This window comes from Chenopodium quinoa, unplaced genomic scaffold (assembly GCF_001683475.1).
Source record: "Chenopodium quinoa cultivar QQ74 unplaced genomic scaffold, ASM168347v1, whole genome shotgun sequence".
Taxonomy (NCBI): domain Eukaryota; kingdom Viridiplantae; phylum Streptophyta; class Magnoliopsida; order Caryophyllales; family Amaranthaceae; genus Chenopodium; species Chenopodium quinoa.
Window position 1 is genome coordinate 771,604 of NW_018745584.1, and position 24,739 is coordinate 796,342.

Consider the following 24,739-nt stretch of genomic DNA (forward strand, 5'->3'; position numbering starts at 1 on the left):
TGCAGGTCCACCAAATGGAGGTGGCTGCAAAAAATATTGTTGTTGCGGTACAAATGGTAAGTTTGGTACCGCCTGGTCGCTATGAAAGCCGGACTGACGGGAGGTGCCGCCTGACTGACTCTCATGATACGACTGAGTATGCCTCATCGAGGCATTTCGCAAACTGTCTTGAAAATTTGAAGTAGAGGCCGACTCTGACAATCGGTCACTCTTCTTCTGCTCTAGCTGTAGCCGAGCGTCTGTGAATGTTTGCTTCGACCCGTCCGCCTGAATATGACGAACAGGTTTCCTATTTCCTGTAGGAACACGGAATTTTGTGAAATCAAGGGCAGGTGGCTCCCGCTTCCTAGATTTAGGATGAGGAGTCGCCTCTCGCCCTTGAACTGGCCTCCTCTTCAGTGAAGTGGAGGGTTTCTTAGCCGACTGCTCCTTGACTGTAGCAGGCGGCTTCTTGTTGATTAACTCTTGAATCTCTCCCTTGAAGTTCCTCATGAAGGTCATGAGTTCGTTCCTTGTGATGGGAGCAGACCCATCAGTCGGCTGTTGCCGAACAGGCGGTGCGCCTGCTGGCTCGCTTCCTGTTTGAAGATATTCCCGTTCCCTCCTTTCGGTATGACGGGTACGTCGGGCCCTTAGGGTCCCGTCTGAAGCTGTATGAGTTTCAACTTCAAATTCACTTTCGGTATCATGGTCCGACTGAACTTGAGGGTCGTCTAGGGGACGCCTCTCTTCAGGAGTCGGTACAGACTTGGATGTCATCCCAAAAGTACTCTCCCCACAGACGGCGCCAAATGTTTCGGGGTCTTCTGATGTCCTGCGGGAGAGTTACAATTCCGAGACTGGAACCGGACGCCTGTACCTGCAAAATAACGGAGACTCCTGGGAGCTCCGCCTCCAACGGTCAAGTTAGTACTTGATTAAGGAGTAATTAGTGCAGAAATTAAAGAGATTAGGTCTCTCTAGGTGAGAGTGTTTAATGTAGGTAATCTGCTTTGTTAGCGAGATCAGCCGGTTATTACTGTGTGTAATTAATGTGTTTTTTCCGTTATGTTTCTGTAATCCCCCTTAATGAGGATTAAGGGAGGTATTTATAACCTTGGGAAACGTGCCCATCCTAGGTTTAGGTTAACCTAGGGCCGATTGGGCTTCCCTCGGAAGTTGGGCCTGGGTGGCCGGTTTCTCCATTAGGCATGGAGTATGCCACATGTCATGACATAACAGGTCCAAGGTGGACGAATAAGCGCGTGCCACGTGGCAAGCCCTGACAGTTCCAACTGGGGGACACTTGGCAGGACCTGATTGGCCCACATGGCGCATTCCGATTGGTGGGAGCAAAATCCCCTAATCAACACCCACCATGGCTATTCAAACCTTCCAACATTGTTCACAAAATACCCCATAAATTACAAGTTTGTTAAGTCAAAATATGAACTGTCTACACTACAATTAGTCCTACACTAAGGGCAGCATCGGGGTTTCGCTTCAACACCACTTCCAAAAAAATCAGCAGCCAAAAACTTCATCACCATCCTTCAAATCTGTGCAAGCAAAGAGAAAGGGACACACAGCACATGGAGGAGTACTATGATCAGGATTTTTTTGACATAGACCAACTAATAAATGAGGGACCATTGGAGTATAACACAGATGATGACAGCATAGATGAAGACAGTGAGGGGGACAACAGTGAAGAGGAACATGAAGCACAGGCACAACCAACAAGTAGAAAGCAATTAACAATGCAGCAGAAATGCCAAATTGTTGATGACTTCCTACTGCACATGCATGGTGGGGAACTACCCAGAAGGTGTTTGTCACAAATAGCAAGAAAATATGGGATACACAGAAGCACATCAATGAGGGTCTGGCAGTTTGTAAGAGAAAGCATAGCACAAGGAAATGTCATTGATGTCAGAAGCAAAAAATTGGGGAAAACAGGACCCAAACCTAGAATTATAACTAATGAATCAGTGCCTCTATACAAAAGGACAACAAAGAGGAGTTATGCAACTGCTCTGAAAGTATCACATGGATACCTCCATAGCTTGAAAAAAAAGGGCAAATTAAGAACACATACAAGCGCCAACCATCCAGCACTCACATCAAATCACAAAGTGGCAAGACTCAAGTGGGCATTAGCCCATTGATAACTTGCTATTTGATATGATTTTAGGGTGTTTTTGAACCTAGTTTACTTGATAAAATTTGTGTTTTGGTTCACTTTTACTCTATTATTATGCAATTTTTGTGTATCCTATGCTTCACGGGTTGTTAGTGTTTTTGTTGAGGTTCTAGGTTCAAAGACGACCAAATGAAGCCCATGGATACAAAACCGAGGTTAGAAGCAAGAAGATGGTAGAAAGAAGCCAAGGAAAGGAGAAATATAGAAGAAAAGATGGAAAAAAGGGCTTAAAAGACCCTACACCCATATTCACCCAATCCCAGTAGTTGGAGATTCAACTTTCATTGATATGCAACAGGTTATACACATAGATGAAAAATGGTTCTATATGAACCCAGAAACAAGGAGGTTCTACCTCTTACCAAAGGAAGAAAACCCATATAGATGTCAACAGTCCAAGAGATACAAGATTAAGGCAATGTTCATGGGAATGATTGGTAAGCCCCTTTATGACTTAAGTGGCAATACGCTACATGATGGTAAGTATGGAATTTTTCCATTCACCTACCAGCAAATGGCAAAGAAGAAAAGCAAGAATAGAGATGCAGGGGTGATGGAGACAAAGGTTGTGCAAAGTGTGACCAAAGAAGAAATCAGGAAAATGTTGTTGACAAACATCATTCCATCCCTACACATGCAATGGCATCCCAGTCTGTCTAAGGACATATACATTCAATGGGACAATGCTAAGCCACAACAAATTCCAAGGGATGAATAGTTCATTGCAGCATGTACAACACATGGATTCAACATCCAAATGATATTCCAGCCAACACAATCTCCAGATCTTAATGTTCTGGATCTTGGTTTGTTCAAGGTCATTCAATCCTTGCAATACCAGTCATTTCCCACTAAAATTGAAGAGTTAATAGAGAAAGTCTATGAGGTTTATGAATGGTTTGATCCAGTACTCAACAAGTACTCATGGATCACTTTGCAAAGTGTAATGAAAAAGATTCTAGAGAAAGAAGGGGGGAACAACTTCAATCCACCTCACATGGGCAAGAAAAGGTTGGACAGCCTAGGTCTTCTGCCAGAGTTTTTGGAAGTTGAAAGGGGACTCATTCAACAAGCAGTTGAACACCTCAACACACTTTTTATTCCAACTAATCAACAGAATGCAGACTACATGGAGACAGAGGTTGATGCAGACTAGGTATAACACTATTATTCAATTACAACATGACTTCCACACATAACCAAATATGGACTCACAACTGCTTTTTGTGTAAAGTAAGCAACTGGTTTTTTGTTGATGCTTATAATGATTTGGTTATGTGTATTTTGGTAGATATAATTTCCTTTTTTCAGGCAGTCATGTAATGAATGATTATGTGTAGGGAATGTGAAAATGTAAGTTTTTGAAGTGTATTAAATGAATTTCAGTATGAATATTGAACTATGAATTCCATCGGGGATTTTGCTTTTTTTTCAGTGGCATGGTGTAGGTTGTTACCTCAACAACAAGAGTTAAAAGGCACTTGTTGGAGCAAAACAAACCTACACATCCAACTCAAAGTGAGTCCCTTCATCATTTGGAATTTATTCACACACAACATACTTTATGGGGGACTCATACACAAACACACAGGCACAGACTTGCAAGCTCAACTAGGCAACATTCAAATGGGTCTGTACACAAACAAGCATCCAACATAACCCATCATCCATCAATCATGCATTCCCTTGGCCATTCCAACACTACAAACAGAAAACCAAATCCAACAAAGAACATCCACCAGAATCCATCCAAGACAGACCATCCAACAGAATCAATGCACGAGTACATAACCAGGCATACTAAATCAATATCCAGCAACGTACACAAACAACCATCCAACAGAATAAAAAACTAGAAGTGTACACAAGAAACCGTCTTTCACAGAACTAAGCATAATCCAAGATTCCAAAACAACACATGCAATCATCATAATCCAGCAACAAACACTTGTAGGGACTCACACCCACACACATCACATGCGTTTCACAATGATATGCACCAACAACAACAATTTACACAAGGCAAAGCAAAATAAAAAAAACTGAAAAACAAAGTTAGGGTTTAGTAACAGTTACGCTGCAACATCAGTTTGTGGGGGGGAAGTCATGAGGGTATTTGTCCCTTAGATAGTTCATGAAATCAGGGTCTCACTGACTGAAGTCGTCGGTGAACACAGATTTGGACCTTTTCCTCCCACTGTCGGAGCCAAGGGTGGTCGTAGCAGTTGGAGGGTCAGCGAAGACCATAGTCACCTCCTCCGGGGAGTCAGGAAGGTCAACAACCACCACTGGTAGGGGTGTACATGAACAGGACCGGACCTGAAAACCGACCTGACCCTGACCTGTTGGGACCGGACCTGACCCGGACCTGTAGATTCAGGTCCGGTCCCGGTCCTTGAAAATCAAGGTTTCCGGTCCCGGTCCGGATCAGGTCCAAACCCGGGGTTTTCAGGTCTGGACCTGAAACCCGTTAAAAATGCGTTTTTTTATAAAAAAAAAAAAATTCCCAAATTTCAAAAGAAGTCAGTTTCATTTTTGTTAACACACTAACCCTAACTCACTCCTCTCTCTCTCTCTCTCTCTCTTAGCCGACAAGCACACACGGCAACACCCACTCCCTCCAGACCACCGCCAGGCGCCCAGACACAAGTCGGAAGTCGCCACCGCCCACCAGACGTCCAGACCAGCAGCGACTACACGCTGTACATCCTGCAACGACGAGTCGACGACTACACCCTGCATCTGCATCTCACTGTAAGTTCTTTTTTTTTTTTTTAATTAAATCTAATTATATTTGAATTGGGTATTTTGTATTTCAATTGCTTATAATGATTGTTTGATGTTTGCATGTTTGTAAGTTCTGTTTTTTAGTTAATTTTTTTTCGAATTCATGATTTTTTTTTGAGGTTTTTTTTATTTATTTTAAGTAACTGTTTCTGAATTATTTTAGTTCATTTGTTTCGAATGCATGTTGAATTTTGGTATCCTGTAAGTTCTTTTTTTTTTTAAATTAAATCTGATTATATTTGAATTGGGTATTTTGTATTTCAATTGCTTATTATGATTGTTTGATGTTTGCAAGTTCTGTTTTTTAGTTCATTTTTTTTCAAATTCATGATTTTTTTTTGAGGTTTTTTTTATTTATTTTAAGTAACTGTTTTTTAATTATTTTAGTTCATTTGTTTCGAATGCATGTTGAATTTTGGTTTCTTTCGATTTGTGTGTTTAAAATCTGTTTATTCCGTGAATTTTCTGGGAGTAGATTGATAAATCAGAAAAGATTGATAAATCTGTTTAAAGTAGATTGATAAATCTGTTTAAAATCTGTTTCTTTCGAATTTAGTTCATATTGTAGAATTTGCTGCCTTGTTGGTGTATTGTATATTTGTATGTATTCTGTTTATTTTGTGAATTCAATTTGAATTGTAATTGAATTCTATCGTTTTATATGTTTAGGATCAACAAGAACCACAGATTCTTACTCTTGCAATGTAAGTTGTTCTCACATTTTTTTATAAAATGTTATGTGTTTATAATTGTTACTTAAAAATTACTTATATTGTGTATAATTATATTGAAGATTGTGTATAATTATATTGAAGATAGAGAGCTCTCAATCCAAAAGATCTGCTGCTTTTTCTCAAGAAATGTCACAGCCACTTTTTGAAAAGGATATGGAAGAATTGCAATCTACTTTGCCTCCAGATAAGAAGTTAAAAGCGGAGAGGGAATACATATGGAACAGAAAAAGTAAGAGGATATGGAAGAAAATTTGAAAAAGTTACAAGAAATGGAGAAAGGTAGTATTAATTTTATGTACTTGTAATTTTGTTACACCAAATTTATTATTTCATTGTTATCATTCATTAATATATTCTATAATGTTTTTTTATTTAGAGGTGCAACATGATGTATCTAACGATGGAGACGATGAAGTTGTTTTCGTTGACTCATTAGTGTGAATCACGCAATCGAAGGGAAAGCAACTCGCCAAAATTCAAGTTGTCTTTGGATAATTTATGTATTTCTAGTATTTGAGACTTAGAGACTTTATGTAATTTAATGAATTATTTGTTATATTTGAGACTTACAGATTTTATGTAGTTTTTGTCATTGATATTTTCAGATTTTATGTAAACAGGTCTATAATTAGGTCCAACAGGTTATTTATTTTCTTTAAAAAAAAAACAAAAAAAAAAAACACACAAAACAGGTCTGTTCAGGTCTGGACCTGACCCGGACCTGATTGCTCAGGTCTGGATCTGACCCGGACCTGCTGAATCAGGTCCGGTCCCCGGTCCTCAGAATTGGCTGATTCAGGTCCCGGTCCTAACAGGTCCGGTCCAGGTCCGGTCCGGTTTTGGACCGGTGTACAACCCTAACCACTGGTTCCTTCCGGACCCCCTTAAGTGGTAGATCTGTACTGGAAAAACCCTCCGGAGAGTCAGGAATGACCACAACATCCTTCTTCTCTAAGAATAGCGTCGCACCCTCCTCCTTTTCTTCACCACTACTGGTGTTCTCAACCAGTTTCGCCCGTCTTTTACCATGACTGAATCTGGAAAAGGAGGAAGAGCACCGACGAACTGGTTTCAAGATCCCAGTACCTAGCTGCAACTTGTAGCGAGTGAAATATGGCTCAGTTTCACTCTCTGGGGTCTTTCGTTTAGGAGACTCATTCAGATCTTGGAGGTTACTCATAATTATAATTCTGAAGAGATCTGAAGAATTGTGTGTTTAGGGTTTCGCATAGAGAATACGAAGAACACCAAAGAGAGAAGACGAGAGAGAAGGGGTGAGACAAGAAAGAGAAAAGGGGGATGCGAAAAGGGTTTATCAAAAAATCTGGAGAATTCCAGAAGAATTCAATGCTTCTAGGCAGCATCTTCAAGGGAAATTCAATGAAGTTCATTGAATGAGGTGGTTGGCAGATTTAAGGATGGTGATGAGGGGTTATAATTTGGTGGGAATCATTAGGGGGGGGGGTTGGTTAGGTGTTAAATGTGTGTCATTAATCAATTATAATCAAAGTTAAAATTTTTAACTAAGGGTAAAACTGTCAATTTCCTGGTAAAAATTTACCAAAAGAGGAAAAAAAATTTTTGTTGCAAATAATAGAGAGCATCCATTTTAGGTAAATGTTGCAGATAATAGCGGGCGGAGGGAGTACATAGTATGAGTTAAGGCATGTTCACTTTACCTTATTTTTTATGAACTGAATTTATTGTATTAAGTTGAAATTAATTTGCTGAATTGAAATTATTTTTACTAAAATTATTCTCTGTTATATTTTTCCTGTAAAGTTAATTTGAACAAGGCCTAAGTCTATGTGATAGACAGGCACTTTGAAGCAAAAAAAAAAAAAAAAAAAAAAAAATTAATTTTATTAAACTGAATTTATTTTTGCTGAACTGAAATTATTTTTATTGATTCTCTTTTATATTTCTTCTTTAAAGTTACTGATTTTTACTGAACTAAACTTATTTTTACTGAACTGAAATTATTTTTGCTGAACTTAACTTATTTTTACTGAACTGAAACTATTTTTTACTGAATATTATTATTTTAAGGTGAAGACCTAACTAATTGTAAAAAAGTACTTGGCTAATGACTAAGGCCCTATTCTCTTCACCTTAAAAAAATAATATTCAGTAAAAATAATTTCAGTTTTGTTATCAGTTTCGGGATCTTACTTTAGATTGGAAAAGGGTGATAAGATCGGATCAGTAAAATCGGATCGAAGGATCGTAAGATCCTATAAAAACTAGTAAAAGAGGTGATAAAGACAATAATAATACTTATTACATGTGATTCGGGGTAAAATTGATACTAAAACCAATAATTTTGAAATAATTAACCATGTTTACGACAATACAACCCAAAAAAAAAAATTAAAAAACTAAATAATCTAAAAATCTAGTAGGATCGTACGATCCTACACTATCCTACGCGATCCTATCTGATCCTACAACGATCCTACCAAACTTTGGCCAAAATTCCCCATAATTTAGTTGATTTGCAGGATCGGGTAGGATCGATGGGATCGTACGATCCTACCGATCCTATACGATCCTACCCAATCCTACTACGATCCCACCTTAATTGCAATTTTGCTAATGATCCGGATCGTTTGGTAAAAATTGGATCGTAGGATCGTACGATCCTACTATCCGGATCGCGATTCTAATAACTATGAGTAAAATTAATTTCAGTTCAGTAAAAATAAGTTCAGTTCAGCAAAAATAATTTCAGTTCAGTAAAAATAATTTCAGTTCAGTAATAATCAATAAACTTAAAGAAGAAACAAAATAGAAAATCAGTAAAAAATAATTTCTGTTCAGCAAAAATTAGTTTCACTTTAGTAAAATTAATTTCAGTTCTATAAAAATAATTTAAATTCAGCAAAAATAATTTAAGTTCAGTAAAAATAATTTAAGTTCAGCAAAAATAAGGTGAAGTGAACGGGGCCTAATTTCTTAAAGCTGTTGGAGTGTGCAAAATGACCAATAAAGGCACTGACATATTTTATTATAATAATGTTTTGGGTTAAATGAGGGTGTACTTGTCAATTCACTTATTTTATCTGAATAAGCTAAATGACAAAAACTCAAGGAAGCCTAGTTTAGTCTCTGTGATAAACACATTGTTTATCACATGACATTTTGATAAATAAATCATCAACTTTATCCAGTCATCATTGATTTATTTACGAAAATGCATATGATCGACAAAAATTGTTTATCCCATATCATAAATAAACTTGTTTTTTCTCCAAAAGCTCCTCTAAGCGGGTTATTAAATTGACCTAATTTAGTGGAAATATGGAACCGACTCTTTCAGCTCACGACTCACCACCAAACACTTCACTTATGGGTGTTTAGAGAGTCACAAGGGCGGGTGATGAGAATTAATCCCACATTACTTGAAACCGGGAGAGAGCTCTAACCACTTGAGATATCCTACACTCTCACCAAACACTTCAGGTAGCTTAGTGGTTAATCAACTACTCCATAATATTATGTCCTGTAAAGAGTGTAAACTCTTTACCAAACCCCCACAAAAAGTCAAAGTACAATTAGAAGTTGAGCGTCCCTGATAATTTTTTTCCTTACTCCACTGACCAAATTTCGGAATGAACATGTTTGTCATTCCTAGATGCAAGCTCTAAAATTCACCAAATAATGGCCATCTCAAGAATATCAACACTTGCATGGTGTAGAAAATTAAGCAAAAAGGACATAATCACTGCAATTGTTGGTTTATCACTCATATTTTTCTCTTTCTCATTCATTTTCAATTCCCCTAAAAAAACTGCACTCATCACTCTTAACTCTGATTATGTCCCATTAACTCTCCTTCGCAATGCCAAGCAAAGAGGAGCCTGTAAGTTTAATCTTCCCTTATTCTCAAACTATTTTATTTAATTGGAATTTGGGAATTTCCCATCTTTTATTTTCAATTTTATTATTCAAATTGCAGTTTGCTTGGATGGGAGTTTGCCCGGATATCATTTCCAGAATGGGTTTGGATCCGGATCTGACAAATGGGTTCTTCACATTGAGGTTGGATTTGTGTTTGTTTCGTGGAAAGTTTTCATATTGCTTACATAAATTACGCTTAATTTTACAGTAGCAACGTTTTTTCCTTGTTTTTAAATTATGTTGTTTATTTATGGCTTCATTATATTGTTAATTAATGATGAAAGATTTTAGTTAATTTGGGTGTGAATGTGGAAACGTTTGATTTTCCAACAAATTTCTTTGTCACGTCATCATCTTGTGATTGTGGTTGGTATTGTGATTGTGTTTTAGTCATTCTTTCTATTCTCTTCATGAAAAGAGCTGTAAGAGCATTTTATCAGTTGATTCAGAGTACTTCCTAGGATTTCTTTGCTTGCTTGTTCATATTATCAAATGGGTTTGACAATAGACTATGGTTCATTCTTTTCACTTGAACACCAAACATATTTGAATGTATTTGAACTTAGTGAGCCGTATTTTTAGTATTCTTAGGTTTGAATTTGGTAGCCTTATAAGGTTTTTGCATAGTCGGTTTGGGGTTATGGCAGATGATTGAAAATTGAACTCAGAATCGGGGTTCAATTTAGACATACAGGGTTGAGAACTAAGCCAGCTCTAGAAGATCTAACAACTTTGTTTTGACTTCCCGACATCCCGTATTAATTTCAAGGGCATGCTTAGATTATGGTAGGACAATTACGTGGTTATAAAAGTGAAACTAAGAAAATGAAGTTAAGTAGATGGTGATTTATGGGATGTGGTGCTGGGACAGGAGTATGATAAGAATTATTACACTCATATAAGGGCAATAGTTTCCTCCTCTCCTTTATTTATTTATTTATTTTATATATATATATATATATATATATATATATATATATATATATATATATATATATATATATATATATATATATTCATCATTTCATCTCATTTAAACCCACCTGTTTTCACCTTTATTATCAAATGTTTGACATTTAATCATGGTTTCTTGCTATCTGGAAAGTTCCAAGTAGGAAGACTATAGTGCTCATCTTTAAATAGAACAATCAAGTTGTGGACAATTGATAAATTCATGAAGAAGGAATAGAGAAAGGCTCTGTCCTTAAGGATTCTCCAAGATTTTAATAAATCCCTTGTTGCCTACATTTTGTATCTGCCCAATTGAAGATGTTACCTTATACTCCAGCCTCCCCCTCCACAATATTCGTATTAGGAACGTGAATGCTGGTATGCTGAAATACTTTTGGGCTAATTTAAAATGATTAGGTAGAGTATTGCGTTCTCGTACCTGTTCTTCATACTGAAGTGTACTGCGTATTAGGTTAGGTAACCCTCTTAAAGAGTAAGAAGCTTGAGTCCTAACTATGTTTGTGCTGAGGAAGTCCTAATCAGTATCTAATACTATCACCGTTTCACAGTACATGCACTGTTTTGACGTTTACACTATTTTATTTATTTATGTATTAATATTGTCTAAATTTTTTTACTTGTATATAATAATTTAATACTAATATGTAAAATAGTGTTGGATTGTGTTTAGTGTATTTTCAATTTTCTTAAAATTATTTTTATTATAACTTTTTACTAATGGATATGTACAAAAATTAATGGTCAAAACAGTGGTTTCATGAAGCGGAGGTAGTTTTGATTTGCAAACATATAACATGTTATTTTTGTAAATATTGATGTATGTGTAAGATGTCACCAAATAGGTAAATAGTACCACTAGATGATGTACTGGTGCATATTTTTTTCTAATGGTATAAAAATGTGTAGATGATACATCATCACTTACACCATTGTAAGATCTAATACTACTAACGAGATTACATACTCTAATTGTTTAGGGGTTTTTTGGATGTCATGCGGGAGAGTTACAATACCGAATATGAGTCCGCCTGGTGTCCTGCAGACCTGCAAATCAACGAAACTCCGGTGTATAGGAGTTTCGCCTTCGATGATCAAGTTGGTGGTACCGGAATAAAATAGTAAATCAGTAAAGTATACTTCCGCAAAGTAATTATCTCTGTTTGCGTGTGCGTGCGTAATTTATTACTGATCAATAATAACCATTATTTATAGTGCATTGATATCATGGAGGGGTTAAACGAGGGAGAGGTAGACCGAAAATGACTTGGTTGGAAGGAGTTAGGAGGAAGGATATGAAATATATGGATTTGCGTGAGAATGATGCATTTGATCGCAAGGAATGGTGGGGGAAGATTTTTGTGGATGACTATACGGAATAATCACTTTTGGTTCATGTAGCCGACCCTACTTATGGGATTAAGGCTTTGATTTTTTGGTTTATAGTGCATTGATATGCACACCTTTTAGGTCAATTAACCTAAGTAATTACGCTTTTCACCTTTTTACAGTTTCTTGAATTTTAGGCTAAAAGCCTGTTTTTACCTGTCACAGCTAGGTGCCTCGTGTCAGGCTCCAATTGGCTCTCTGAGCACTGAGTTTGAGGGACACGTGTCACTGCATTGGTCCACGTGTCATGGGTATTTTTACCCTTAACACTAATGGTTTTATATACCTTCATTATGGTACACAAGAAATTACCATTATTGTCCTCAAAAAGTACCTTCAATGGCCATTATCTTGTTTGAAATGACTAAGATCCCTAAATGACCGTCAAAGATACGATTATAGAATTACTAGACTTGATTATCCTCTTACATGGTTTTGCAAGCAAGATTCAAACTCAATACATCTGATTTTCTTTCCTCAAGATTTCATCTGGTTAACGTTTCTGGATAGGATTCTTTGTACTCCCTCCATCTCATTTCACTTGCTGCATTTTGACCAAAAAGCTTTAATTAAAATTGGTCAAATGCAACAAGTGAATTGAGACTAAGGGAGTAATCCATATGAGTAACGACAGCCTTTCTTCCTATATTTGGGAATAATTATTATTATTATTGTTTTTAATTTTTATTATTTATCTTATAGGGTGGAGGTTGGTGTGATTCAATTGAAACATGTTTACTAAGGAAAGCGACATCATTGGGTTCCTCAGAATACATGGATCGACAAGTTCAATTTTCTGGAATTTTGAGCAATGATCCAGCACAGAATCCTGGTATAAACTATAAATCTTTCAAAATTGTCCCCAATTACCTGTTTTTAAGTGTATATGATGCATCGAAGGGATGATATATCCAATTTCTTATGATCAATCGGGTCGTTTGGTTGGGAGTCACTAATGAAAAAATGGGAAGGAGTATTATCCTACTTTCTTGTTGTTAGTGTCTAGTTCACTATGTTTTTTTGTTCCTTTGAATGGATTTGTCTCATTTACCTTAATTTGATTGCCCTACTCTTCCTTGGGATTCACATCAATTTCTCATTCAGTTTTGTTTCACATGATCTGGTATGTTCAAGACTAAAGATTAATTTTCTCTCTCAATCTGTCTGGCGGTGGGTGAATGAGATTGTGGTGCCTGGTTCCTAGGCAGTGACTTCAAGAATAAGGTTGATCTGAGGGGAATAGTGTGGTGGGTGATGGAGTCAGTGCAACTACCTTGTCTAGAATGCGAGGGCACCGTGCTTGGGATTGTTAGGGGTACTTAGGAGAGGGAACTCTAATGAAGTAGAGGCAGAGTGGTTTGGTGAGAAGGTCCTGGAGACAGTTGATGGTTTTGGGAGTTTTGGGCTCATGTGGATGGTACTAACAAGAGTGAGACTGCTCTTGATACTGAGGTGAAGGGTGGATTGTGGAGGAAGGTATGGGCGTATGGCTGACATAGGGTGGCGATGATGGAGAACATGCTGGAAAGGATTAGGCTGGTGGTGCTAGAGACGAAAATTAATATGGGCATTGGCCATTAGGTGCTTGAATTCAACCAAGCACTCTCCAATACCTGAATCTTAATTAAACTTCCAAAGCTGGTTTGAAATCTCTTGAATGGCGAAGAGAAAGAAGATTAGGTGACTATAATGACAATGATTTCTCTTCATGAAGAAGATAGCTGGCGAGAGATGAATTTTGCTTGGTGATGTGTAGCTATTGATGATGCCCTGGGGTAGGAAGATTTTAAAGGAGAGGAGTTTGTTGGCGAGGCTTGTGGCTAGTGAGGTGAAGGAAAGGGGGTTTGAAATATCTTTTTTATTGAAGTGGACCAAAGGACAATGATCATATAGCCTACTCAAATTAAAAATTTTATTCAGTTTTCTTATCTTCGTTTCCTTTCTTCCTAATTCTTTTATGAGGTTCCGTTCCCTTTCTTACTTGAATTAAATGGTTCCTTAATAACTTATTACATCTCTATGAACTACATTCAGTCACACTTACCTCTTTCTAACTTTAGTCTTTGTAATGTTTGTTCCCAAAATTTCCCCGACAAGAAGTTGAATTTAACAGCTATCTTGACTCCTAAACATATAAAATCGTAGTTGCTACAACATCTTCCAAATTCCAATTATTGTTTATGCATGTGTAATATACATATATCTTAGATTTATTTATTTAATACACGAAATATCTTTCTACATACCTTCACTTATGCTTTAGGTTGGATGCAGTGTAACTGATTCAGTTGTGGAAAATTGAACATAGATATCATAGTCTACTTAAAGAGTAAATGAAGAGGAAACCAGATGGATGGTCATGGCTACAATATGTTATAACTAGCTGATCTTTATTTTTAAATGAAATTCCATTGTTTGATGAATCATGAATTATTTTGCTAATGCTTTTCAGTAACTGGCCTTGTAATTTTCTATCGACAATTTCCTGTATTGAAATTTCATTTCCAATTTTGTTTGTCACAATTTTTTTTTGTGGGTTATCCTCATGAGTACTCTTATCACAGGAAAGTATTAGTTTTGAGTTCTAAATGTATAATTCAATGTTCTTGCTCTTACCTTGAAGTATCTGTTTTGTGACAATTCTAGATTTTTTCAACTGGAACAAAGTCAAGATACGTTATTGTGATGGTTCATCTTTTACAGGGCACCCGAATAATGAACTTCATGTAAGACAAAATGATATGATCTTACTGTTTGATGAATGATTACATTGTTCATATGCAAAATGTTGACTATGAATTTCTTGTCAATTATTTTTGCATGGCAATTCTTTAGAATGGAACATCTCTTTTCTTTAGAGGTCAGCTCATATGGGAAGCAGTAATGGATGAACTTCTAGCTAAGGGAATGTCTAATGCTATACAGGTATTATCCTTGTATTTTTTTTACTTTTATTTATATGTACATGTAAAATATGAGGTCTTTGGCTATATACATGCACATGTATTGTCTGCTTGCCGAGTATGCCGACTGGTTGAGTGTAAGGGAGGGGGGGGGGTTGTAACGTTTGGACTTTGGAACCAATTGATTCATGCAGCTGAAAGACCTACTCATGTCCATATCTCCTGTAATTTCTTTTCTTAAAGTCGTTTTTCTTTTTCTTTTTTTCTTGGGAAGGGTGGTGCCTGGAACTGCCAAATTAGGGGGGTTAAAAAGAAAATGGTAGAAAGGACCCTCTGCGCACTCCTTTGATGTCCAACCTCTTTAATGAGACACCTTGATATCCTTCAGATGCAATGAATTTAGTTCTCTTTCTCATGACAACATTTAGTCAGTTTGCTTAATAATTAGTTGGTATTCTTCCCTGTTTGTTGCCAAACAATACAAGTCGTATTCCCAGATATCATCAGAATGAGGGTTGAGAAACAATAGTTCGTACTATTACATCTGATAATCTCACAGGCTCTTCTTTCAGGATGCTCTGCCGGTGGGCTTGCTACTATGATACATTGTGATGACTTTCGTGCTAAGTTGCCGAAGATTGCTATTGTGAAGTGTCTTGCTGATGCAAGTTTTTTCCTTGACGAGTATGCTTTTTCCCTAACTTTGATTTACAGCAAACATCTCTTAAGGGTCTTCAGTAAAAATATCCATGAATTTTTTTTTTTTTTTTTTTTTTTTTTTTTTTTTTTTTTTTCCTGTAAGATTTTTATCATCATACCACAGTTTAAGTTTCTATTTTGTCTGTTTCTTATTATGTACTGAATTTCTGTTCATTGAATCTTAGATTAAATGCTGGTATTTTTCTTCCTACAAAAGCACAGCAACCTTTTTTCCTTTCTGAAAGCCTTGTAAAAATTGGTAGAAGTGTTATTAGTTCATGCTCTTAATGTTGCAATGTCAAATGCATTACAGATGCTTGAAGAATGTTGAATTTCTAGGATTTGAGGTGAAATTAATAATAGTTGGTTTTAGTTTTGGAGCACTAGTTGATGAAGTTGTGGAAGAAATGTAAGGGCTGTTAGTGATTGGAAATGTTTCAGTTTACTCATCTCTCCACTTTTTTTGGTGCGGCACAGTTGTAAATTGAAAGTTAAATGTAGCCGTATGCATGTATGTGTCGGATTTTTTTTCCTTTCTTTTTGGGGGTGGTAGGGAAGATGTAGAACATCACAATCTTAATTAAGAGTAAAAGAAGTTGTTATCCATTTAAATTTTCTTTATTTAAATTAAGGAAATTTTGAATTTTAACACCACCAAAAAATACGAATTTGACTTTTAACACTACAAAAAAGAAAAAAAAAAAAAACTTTTATTTTAACACAACAAAAAGTTTAAAAATTTGGATTTTACCACCACTTAACTGATTCCGTCCAAGAATCTGTTAAGTGGGGTCCACGTTGCCACGTGTCGACATGTTATTAGCTTAAAAAAAAGAGTACAGCTAAACTAGAATTTTTATCAGTGGATTTTTGCAAAATAACATAAAAGAAAATAAACAATTTATCGAGATTATTGGTGTGGGAAAATAAGGTTATAGACACAGATTCTGAGCTTCTAATTTGATATGCTGCTGCTGCTATTTCAGGAAGGATATCAATGGAAGGCGCACTATGCAGTTATTCTATAAGAATGTGGTTAATCTTCATGTGAGAGCTCTATGTCTTCAATCTTATGTGCGAAATTGACAAAGGGCATTATGTTCCCTTCATTTTGTCTGCTGACTTGCTGTACTTTTCTGGAGAGAAGTAATTTTTAAAAGTTGTTGAGAAAGAAGTTTGCACTAGCATTACCTATAATTTGGAATAATACAATCTGAAAAATATATTTTCTTAATGGTGCAAATTTACTTTGTATATTTGCTGCCACCTCTGCCCTTAAAAATTAAAACACAGAAAGCTAGGCAGTATAAAAGAAATTAAGACAACGCTGTCAGTATTCTGCACTACTCAACTCTGTATATACCTTGTTGTACTCGTGCCTGACATGCATTGACACCATAGATGGATGTGGAATATTTGGTGTGAGAAAAATTACAGAAACGCTTTCTAAAGCTTTTAAAGAATCTGATTACGTAGGAAGCTATAAACACTTTAAAGACAGAGATGTTCCCCAATTTCCCCTTAGTTATTACGTGTTAGTCTGAAATTTTGTTAGAGCAACTTTGCTTCTTACTTAAATATAAGTATAACATTTTTGTGACGATTCCTAATACTTAACATGAGCTCATATATATTGTTTCCAAAGTATAAATACTCAATATTGATGGATTTATATGTTAAATATGTTAGGGTGCAGCCAAATCATTGTCAACTGATTGTGTTGCCAAAATGGAGCCATCCTTGGTAATCATCTTTTACCTATAACTGATGCAACTATGCGAGGAACTTTCCTGACTTACTGACATGTCACAACAACCGATTATTATATTATATGATATTGCAGTGTTTTTTTCCTCAACATATTGTTGGAAGCATAAATACCCCATTATTTCTCGTCAATCCAGCATATGATTTTTGGCAGGTAGCTTTCTCATTCAATAATAAGAACACTTCTGCAATATTTCTGTATTTTTTATGATGATTTGAGTATTTGCAGATACAACATGTCTTGATACCAGTTGCATCAGATCTCCCCGAGGAATGGCAAAGATGCAGACTGAATATTCAAAATTGTAATTCCCATCAACTGGACATATTACAAGGTATTAAAGAAAAATTTTATTGATAAAAACTGATAACGCTGCCCTCCTAGGCTAGATACATTACTAGTATCACTTCCTAGGAATGCCCCACGATTCCCTTTTTTCAAAAATCAATTTCTTCTGTATGTCATATCCGAAAACTGCTAAGTTAAGATCCTTAGTTGTTATTTTGTGATACCATTGTGCTTCTGTGCTTGTAGAAACCACTGATCAAGGGAAAATATGTCGTCATTGTAATCCTTTAACCAAACAATATTTATAGAACCAAAACACATCTCTAAACAAGTTTAGCGATAAGTTGAGGGTCGAACCACAGGTAACAAATAAGCTAGTTGTTCAACCCTCAAGTTTAGCGATAAGTTGAGGGTCGAACAACTAAGCTAATTCCGATAAAGGAGAGCCAGAGGTTACTAAGTTGACTAAATGATTAATTACTAGCAAATAAAGATAGGAGAATTGAACAATAAGAGAAAACACCAAAGAGAGTGGATCAAGATTAACTATTCAAATGAATAACAATAAGGAATTAGGGGTAGGGGAAGGCATTGCAAATTAAATTAATCATGTTCATCGATTAAGGGATACAACCCCCCTAGCTTATGGGGGTAGTGGACTAGTGGTTGATTTGCTCCAAAAATAAAAACTCACGCTGTCGTCATAAAATTCGTATATTAAGAGGTACAAACAAGGACAAATCGATTAATGAGATTCACGAAGTTCACTGTCGTCCATCCCTAACTTCACTTACCCACAAATCACATATAATTTGCAGCTTATAAGAAAAATGTGGTAGAACTTGAATAATAAAGGCTTTACTTGCAATAAACTCCAATCCTAATCCCTAAACATGCTCATAATCCAAGCTAATCCATCCCCACACTCCTAGGTAAGAGAACTCATAACACATAGCTAACATTACACTAATCAAGAAGCTAACAGCACTAAGCATGATCATCAAACCAAATAAAGGATTAAACAAGGGGATGAAGGATTAATGAAACTAACAAAAGCAAGATGAGAAATTTTAAGCAATGAAGTAGACTGTAGACATAAGCAAGTTAGAATTGAGAAAAAGAGAAAAGAAATTACTAATGATGCTTCATTAATCTTCAAAAGTTGGCTACAAGATCATCCAAAAGCAAAAGCTAAATGTTTCTCTCTTTATCTTCTCTCTCTAATCTGCTTAAAATAAAAATTATGATCTTAATTAAAATCTTTGTTCTTCCAAAGAGGAATAATTGGAACTATCTATAGAACTAAAAAGCTTTTGAAGAAAGCACAAAATTATCTGGAAATAGTCCAGTGCGCCTTGATTAAGGAATGTGTGTCTGCGTGCAGCTGGGTACGGACGCAGACCCTGGCAGTGTTGCAGCGCGCCCACGTGACATCAGTGCGCGCTCGTGCTGGAGCTGTGATGAGGGCGCTTTAAACTCTCTGCTTCAAATCCAAAAGTATGCTTCAACTAGCTGGCGTGCCTGTGATGCACCCCTCGATGCTCTGCTTTGTGCACCATCGAAGCAAGCCGCGACAATGGTCTTTCTCCTCCATCTACCTACAAATGCAGAAAAAGAACAAAACGAGTCTAAAGGGGAAAAAAAAAGGAAGCCTATGAATAAAAGCATAAACACCTAAACTGACAACATAGAAAGAAAACACGAGAAAAAGCTAAGAAAAGAGGCAAACAGGTGACGATGATGGGGGAAAATCTAAGGAAATGGAACTGAAATCGTGGAATAAATGCGACTCATCAACCACTTTTAAGAGCTCCACATTTTTTCATGTGAAAAATAGCAGCTTAAGCTTAACAAGATTGTCTGGTTTTCTAAGATGGTTGGATTTGAAAGGAAACACAAGGTAGAAAATTATACAGGGGCAAAAGAAATTTACTTTTTTGTTACTTGTTTTACTGTGTTGGAATTAAAATTTGTTATGTTAGCTAAATATTTTGTATGATTAACTTTTGTTCTATTCATATTAAAAATGATTTGCTAAAATGATAAAAACTTTGTTCCCAAATTCTTCAGAAATTGACCTTTTTTGCTTTCATATTGACTCCCTAAAGAAGCTCCTTCTAATGAATGTGATCCCATTTGCCCCTTTTGGGCTGCCTGTGTTGGTAGTGTATTCCTTTCGCAATAATCTTCCTTATAGACTTGTCTCAATTTTCAAGAGTTACCTATTGCAATTGAGTATTTGTTGACTTATCTTAGATAGGACTTGTTGGACTGCATATGAGACTTATTTGTAATAATCTCCACTTCTTATAATACAATTGAGATTTGGGATTAAGGGATAACAAAGATGGTTTCATGGGATGTGTATATTCTTGCTTGTCTCAAGTGAGCATGCACATGCGGCCTCTTCATATCATCAAATATGTGGGCCACTAAACTTCACAATCCTGTTGGAAGCTAAGTTAGTTCTAGACTTCTTGTATTTAGTGTCTAAGTTGGGCTAGTGCAAGTTATGATTGTTGGATTTGTTGGAAATGGACCAAGTTAATTTAAAAGGTAATGTATAAAATGAAAGAAGATATATTCTTATAACAAATCTTTCCTGTTTAACTCAATTATCAAGTTGCTGTAACTGTTTCGCTCTCTTAACTCTTTGTATCATTTTGTGTGTCACATGTGGATGGGGTTTCGATTTTCATCAACTGGACGTGTGGACTTGTTTTTAATTATATTTTGGGGTTTCATAGTGTGCTGAGCTTGTTGAAATGATATGCTACCTTCCATTTTAGGAGTTCATAGTTAATTGTCTACTTTATCACATATAGTGACAGAGAATCCCCACCTATATTCATGCTAATTTGGAGAGAGGATCGCTTTGAAATTGGTGAAAGCATTTGTTGTTGTATGATTTATTGTTGTTATTTTGTTTGACTGTTTTATGAACTGTGACTGAATGTCCATGCATCTCAATGTATTCTACTGTAAATGGCTCAGGTTTCCGAAGCTCCTTGCTAAATGCACTTAGTGAATTTAAGAAGACGACGGAATGGGGAATGTTCATCAATTCTTGCTTCATTCACTGTCAAACTTGGATAAAAACATGGCATGGGCCCAATTCTCCAAAAGTTACCAATAAGGTAAGTTGAAGCTCATCACATAGGATTTTATGAGATATGAGCATTCCAACATTTGGGATTTTACAAATTGGTTTACATTATAGGAAAAAAGGGGTGATTCTTTCTTGATATATTTACATTCTAAATGAGCCGTAAAATTCTTCAGCATCGAAAATGATCTTTTTTTTATTATTATTTTTTTGAAAGAGAATGACATTGCAATGATGTAGACAAGATTCAATTTAAAATTTTGAGTACCCCCCTAGACTACCAATCAAGCTAAGTTCCATCCACTTGTTTGGGCAGCTTAGAAATTAATTGTCTAATTGCTAATGTGTAGGCGTGTAGCTATATAATGTGGGTAGGACCATAGGAGGCATACATCTAGTTTGCTACGATGTCATAATTTTATTATGATTGTCAGTGATTTTGTATATATGCCCTTTACCCAATGAAATCTTCATCTGTTTGTTGTCACATTGGGCAATGACAAATTATTATGTTAAATGCGCAAAATAATATGTTAAATGTGCAAATCATCAGGTTCAATGTATAATTGTAAATGTGAAGCTACTGTTTTTGTGTGGTCTGTTGATCATGTTGATATTTTTCAAAACCAAATAGACTGATCTCAATTTTATCCGTCTTCCTTCAATAGACAATTGCAGAGACTGTAGGTGATTGGTATTTCAACAAGGAACTGGCAAAGCGAGTTGATTGCCCATTTCCATGTAATCCGTCTTGTTTCAACATGGACTTCACACAGGCTTGATATAGTAGAATTCATGACTTCCGGCTGTGGATTGGCGGGTGGGTGAATCGACATAACATCGATAACTTAGATTAAAAACTCCATTGTGCCACCTCTTTTATTGAAGCTTCAGTTGTAACATAGATTTTTTTTATGAGCTCTTTGTTATTAGAAAGAAGAAATACCAATTGATTATTATTTTCTTACAATTAAATAGCTCATTATATGTTGATTTTGTAATATTGAACAATAAATTGAATATAGAAGAAATTCTACATGGTGCCTTCTTGGTTGTAAAATTCAAGGTGTTGGAAAATTTTCTATAATTGTATGTCATCATTTAACAATTTTTTTGACTTTATTTTGCAATTTTTAAGTAATAAATTTTAATAAATAGGGATGTTGGAAAGAAGTAATGCAATACCAATTTGAGGTCAAAAGAGTTGGCAATAAGGTGTACCAAGATGAAATATTTGTTTGAGGTCAAAAGAGATTGATATAAGGTGAAACAAGATGAAATATATATTTGTAGTTTAGGAAACATGTTAAGTAATCTGTAATCTGATGGTCGTGTGATCTAGATTTAGATATGAAGTTTGAGAGCTTGCTTAGTTAGTACAAGGATAACCAAAGCTTGGATATTGTGTAGGGTAAAAAATTACCCTATGCCACGTGGTCCAATTGCATACTGACACGTGTCAGCCTCAGAGTGGTCTAATGGGATCCAATCCTCTGCTGATACGTGGCATCGTAACCCTAAATGGGGAACTGATCCCCTTCCACTATAAATAGAGGAAAATCCTCATTTATTACATATTCATATATACAAACACAAAAAACCGAGCAATATTAATTGTAGAATTCTCTCTGAATTAGAGAGAAAAATCTTTATATTTCGCACTTTAATACATCTGGAAACGTTCTAACTTGATCGTCGGAGGCGGAACTCCACCCAACCGGAGTTTCGTGGTTTTGCAGGTACAGACGGTCGACGCGCATTCCCGGAATTGTAACTCTCCTAAGGGACTCCAAAAACCCCGTAACGTTTGGCGCCGTCCTGTGGGGAGAGTACTTCCGAGATGGCATCCGATTCTGTACCGCCTGGTGAGGGAAAGCAGCCTACGGCCGAACCTGAGGTCCATACGGACCAGGATAGTGGTGACGACTTTGAGGTCGACACCTATGTGGCCCTAGACGGGTCATTTCGAACTAGGCGCACCCGTTCCAAAGAAACAAGGGAATGGGGCGAAGACAAAGCTGGTCCCAGCAACCCAGTCGGCAAGCCTGCTGGGCAACCCCAGGCGGCGGAGGGTACAACCCCCATCACCAGAGACGAGCTCATGAAATTCATGACGAGTTTCAAAGGGGAAATCAAGGACATAATAAAGCAGTCTACTGGCTCCAACAAGCGTCAGTCGGCCAAGAAGCCTTCTCCCTCCGGGAAGAAGCACATCGAAGATCGGGTGCTTACTCTTCACCCTAAAACAAAGGGGGCGGATGGGCCCCTGATCGATTTATCCAGAGTTCGTTTCCCTGAATTAGGGCAAAGGAAGGCCATCCGACAAGTTCAGCCGGATGGGTCATAAAAGACTTACTCTGACGCCCGGATGTTCATCCAGGAGAAGAGAAGTCAACAAATGTCTGAGTCGGCCTCCATGTCGACTTACCCAGACAGTTTCCGTAATACTTCAATGAAGTATTCGGAGACAAATCGAGATAGTCAGTCACGCGGCATGTCCGCACGTACTGGCCCTTAGATTATCCAGCCGGCTCCGTATGTGCCCCAACAGCCATACATACCGTATGGATCACCATACATGCAGCCGACCCTCTTTGGGGGACCGGCGGCACAGCAGGTCCAGCCCATGGACTGGCAGCTCCGGCTGCTAAACCTTGGGGAACAGCCGTCGGTGTTCTCCAGGGAGATAACTGAGGCGGCTCAGCCGGCCAAGGTTAAGAATGTGTTGGTCGGTACCTACGACGGTACCACCAACCCGGAAGACCATCTAATGGTGTACACCAACCTCATGTACCTGCAGGGGTTGGATGATGCCGCCTGGTGCCGATGCTTCCCAGCAACATTGAAGGGCATAGCCCAACGATGGTTTGGCAATCTGCTAGCCGGATGCATCAACAACTTCAAGACGCTTGCAAACCTGTTTGCGTACAACTTCTCCATGAACATCCCTGCCAAAAAGACAAGTCTCGACTTAGAGGCTATTCAGCAGGGAGACAAGGAGGGACTACGGTCCTATTTCAGGCGGTTCAATCTGATGAGAATTCAGATTCAAGGGTTGTCTGACGAAGTTTCCTATACAGACTTCTTTAAGGGTCTGAAAGACGGGTTGACCTTTAAGTTTGACCTGGTCCGAAAGAGGGTTGCTACCCTCCAGGAGGTGTTGATGGAAGCCGAAGCCTACATACAGGCGACTGAGCTCTGTTCCATCAAGCACTCGTCGAAACCTAGAAGGTCCGATAGGAAAGAGAGCCGGTTTGCTCAGCCGACCAAAAAAGAAGACAACAAGAAAAGAAAAGAAGTTTGGGCGGCGGACCGCTTTGGTCAGCCGTCCCAGAAGAAAAAGAGAGAGTTGAAGCCGTACGTCCCCAAGTACGAGTTCAACAAGGACTGCTCCTCCATCCTCATGGAGATCAAAGACCGGTTGACCATTGAAAAACCGGCAGCAATGAAGAGTCCCATCAACAGCCGGGACAACAGCAAGTACTGTCTATTCCATGAGGATATCAGCTATGACACCAATGGCTGCTATAGCCTCAGGCGGCTATTGGACCGTCTGGCTGATGAGGGGGCTTTGAAGTCCTATATGGTGAAGTCTAAGGGTAACCCCAAAACAAACAATGGACAACCATCCAAGAAGCTGGCTGTGAGCTCTGACACCGATGAAGAGAAAATCTTTACCGTAGCAGGCGGCTTTGAGGGAGGGGGTCCTACCATCCGGGGTACCAAGGACAACATCCGGAAGCTGGTCAACTCAGTGGATGAGGGTCAGGCGTCGAAAGACACCTTCCCTGAGGTCCTCATCTCTGAGAAGGATCGAGGCAAGGTCAGACGGCCTCACGATGACCCTATAGTCATCGAATGTAAAGTTGTCAACCAACGAGTAGGCCGGATCCTTATTGATACAAGGAGCTCGTCTCACCTAGCCAGCTATCAATGCTTGGAAAAGCTCAAGTACAAGCCTAGCAGCATGCACAAGGCTTCTCACCCCCTAGTTGGCTTTGGGGGAGGGGTAGT

The 24,739-nt window shown here is 37.6% G+C and overlaps 1 protein-coding gene and 1 long non-coding RNA gene across 4 annotated transcripts; both read left to right on the forward strand.

The window, feature by feature from the left end:
* Positions 1 to 5,893: 5,893 nt before the first annotated feature.
* On the forward strand, positions 5,894 to 6,369 carry LOC110716433. Its single transcript, XR_002510490.1, has 2 exons — positions 5,894 to 5,982; positions 6,080 to 6,369. It is a non-coding gene; the product is annotated as an uncharacterized LOC110716433 (long non-coding RNA).
* Positions 6,370 to 9,199: 2,830 nt separating this feature from the next.
* Positions 9,200 to 21,756, forward strand: LOC110716430 (pectin acetylesterase 5-like). 3 transcript variants are annotated; one of them, XM_021895044.1, is made up of 13 exons: positions 9,553 to 9,565; positions 9,662 to 9,744; positions 11,553 to 11,721; positions 12,664 to 12,793; positions 14,608 to 14,687; positions 14,797 to 14,886; positions 15,424 to 15,548; positions 16,550 to 16,610; positions 17,253 to 17,306; positions 17,407 to 17,484; positions 17,560 to 17,665; positions 20,614 to 20,756; positions 21,394 to 21,756. In XM_021895044.1, the coding sequence occupies exons 4-13, from the start codon at positions 12,736 to 12,738 to the stop codon at positions 21,505 to 21,507; spliced, it is 909 nt and encodes a 302-aa protein (XP_021750736.1). In that variant the 5' UTR covers positions 9,553 to 9,565; positions 9,662 to 9,744; positions 11,553 to 11,721; positions 12,664 to 12,735; the 3' UTR covers positions 21,508 to 21,756. The 3 variants fall into 3 exon arrangements, with proteins under 3 accessions (XP_021750735.1, XP_021750736.1, XP_021750737.1); XM_021895045.1 differs by having other exon boundaries at positions 11,553 to 11,701; XM_021895043.1 differs by lacking the exon at positions 11,553 to 11,721 and having other exon boundaries at positions 9,200 to 9,565.
* Positions 21,757 to 24,739: the final 2,983 nt, after the last annotated feature.

Excerpts from the sequence above, each read along its gene's own strand:
- LOC110716430 (XM_021895043.1), top strand. The coding sequence starts at position 9,364 with ATGGCCATCTCAAGAATATCAACACTTGCATGGTGTAGAAAATTAAGC. Across the intron at positions 14,887-15,423 it reads GAATGTCTAATGCTATACAG|GCTCTTCTTTCAGGATGCTC; the intron begins GTATTATCCTTG and ends ATAATCTCACAG. Across the intron at positions 17,485-17,559 it reads CAGCATATGATTTTTGGCAG|ATACAACATGTCTTGATACC; the intron begins GTAGCTTTCTCA and ends GAGTATTTGCAG.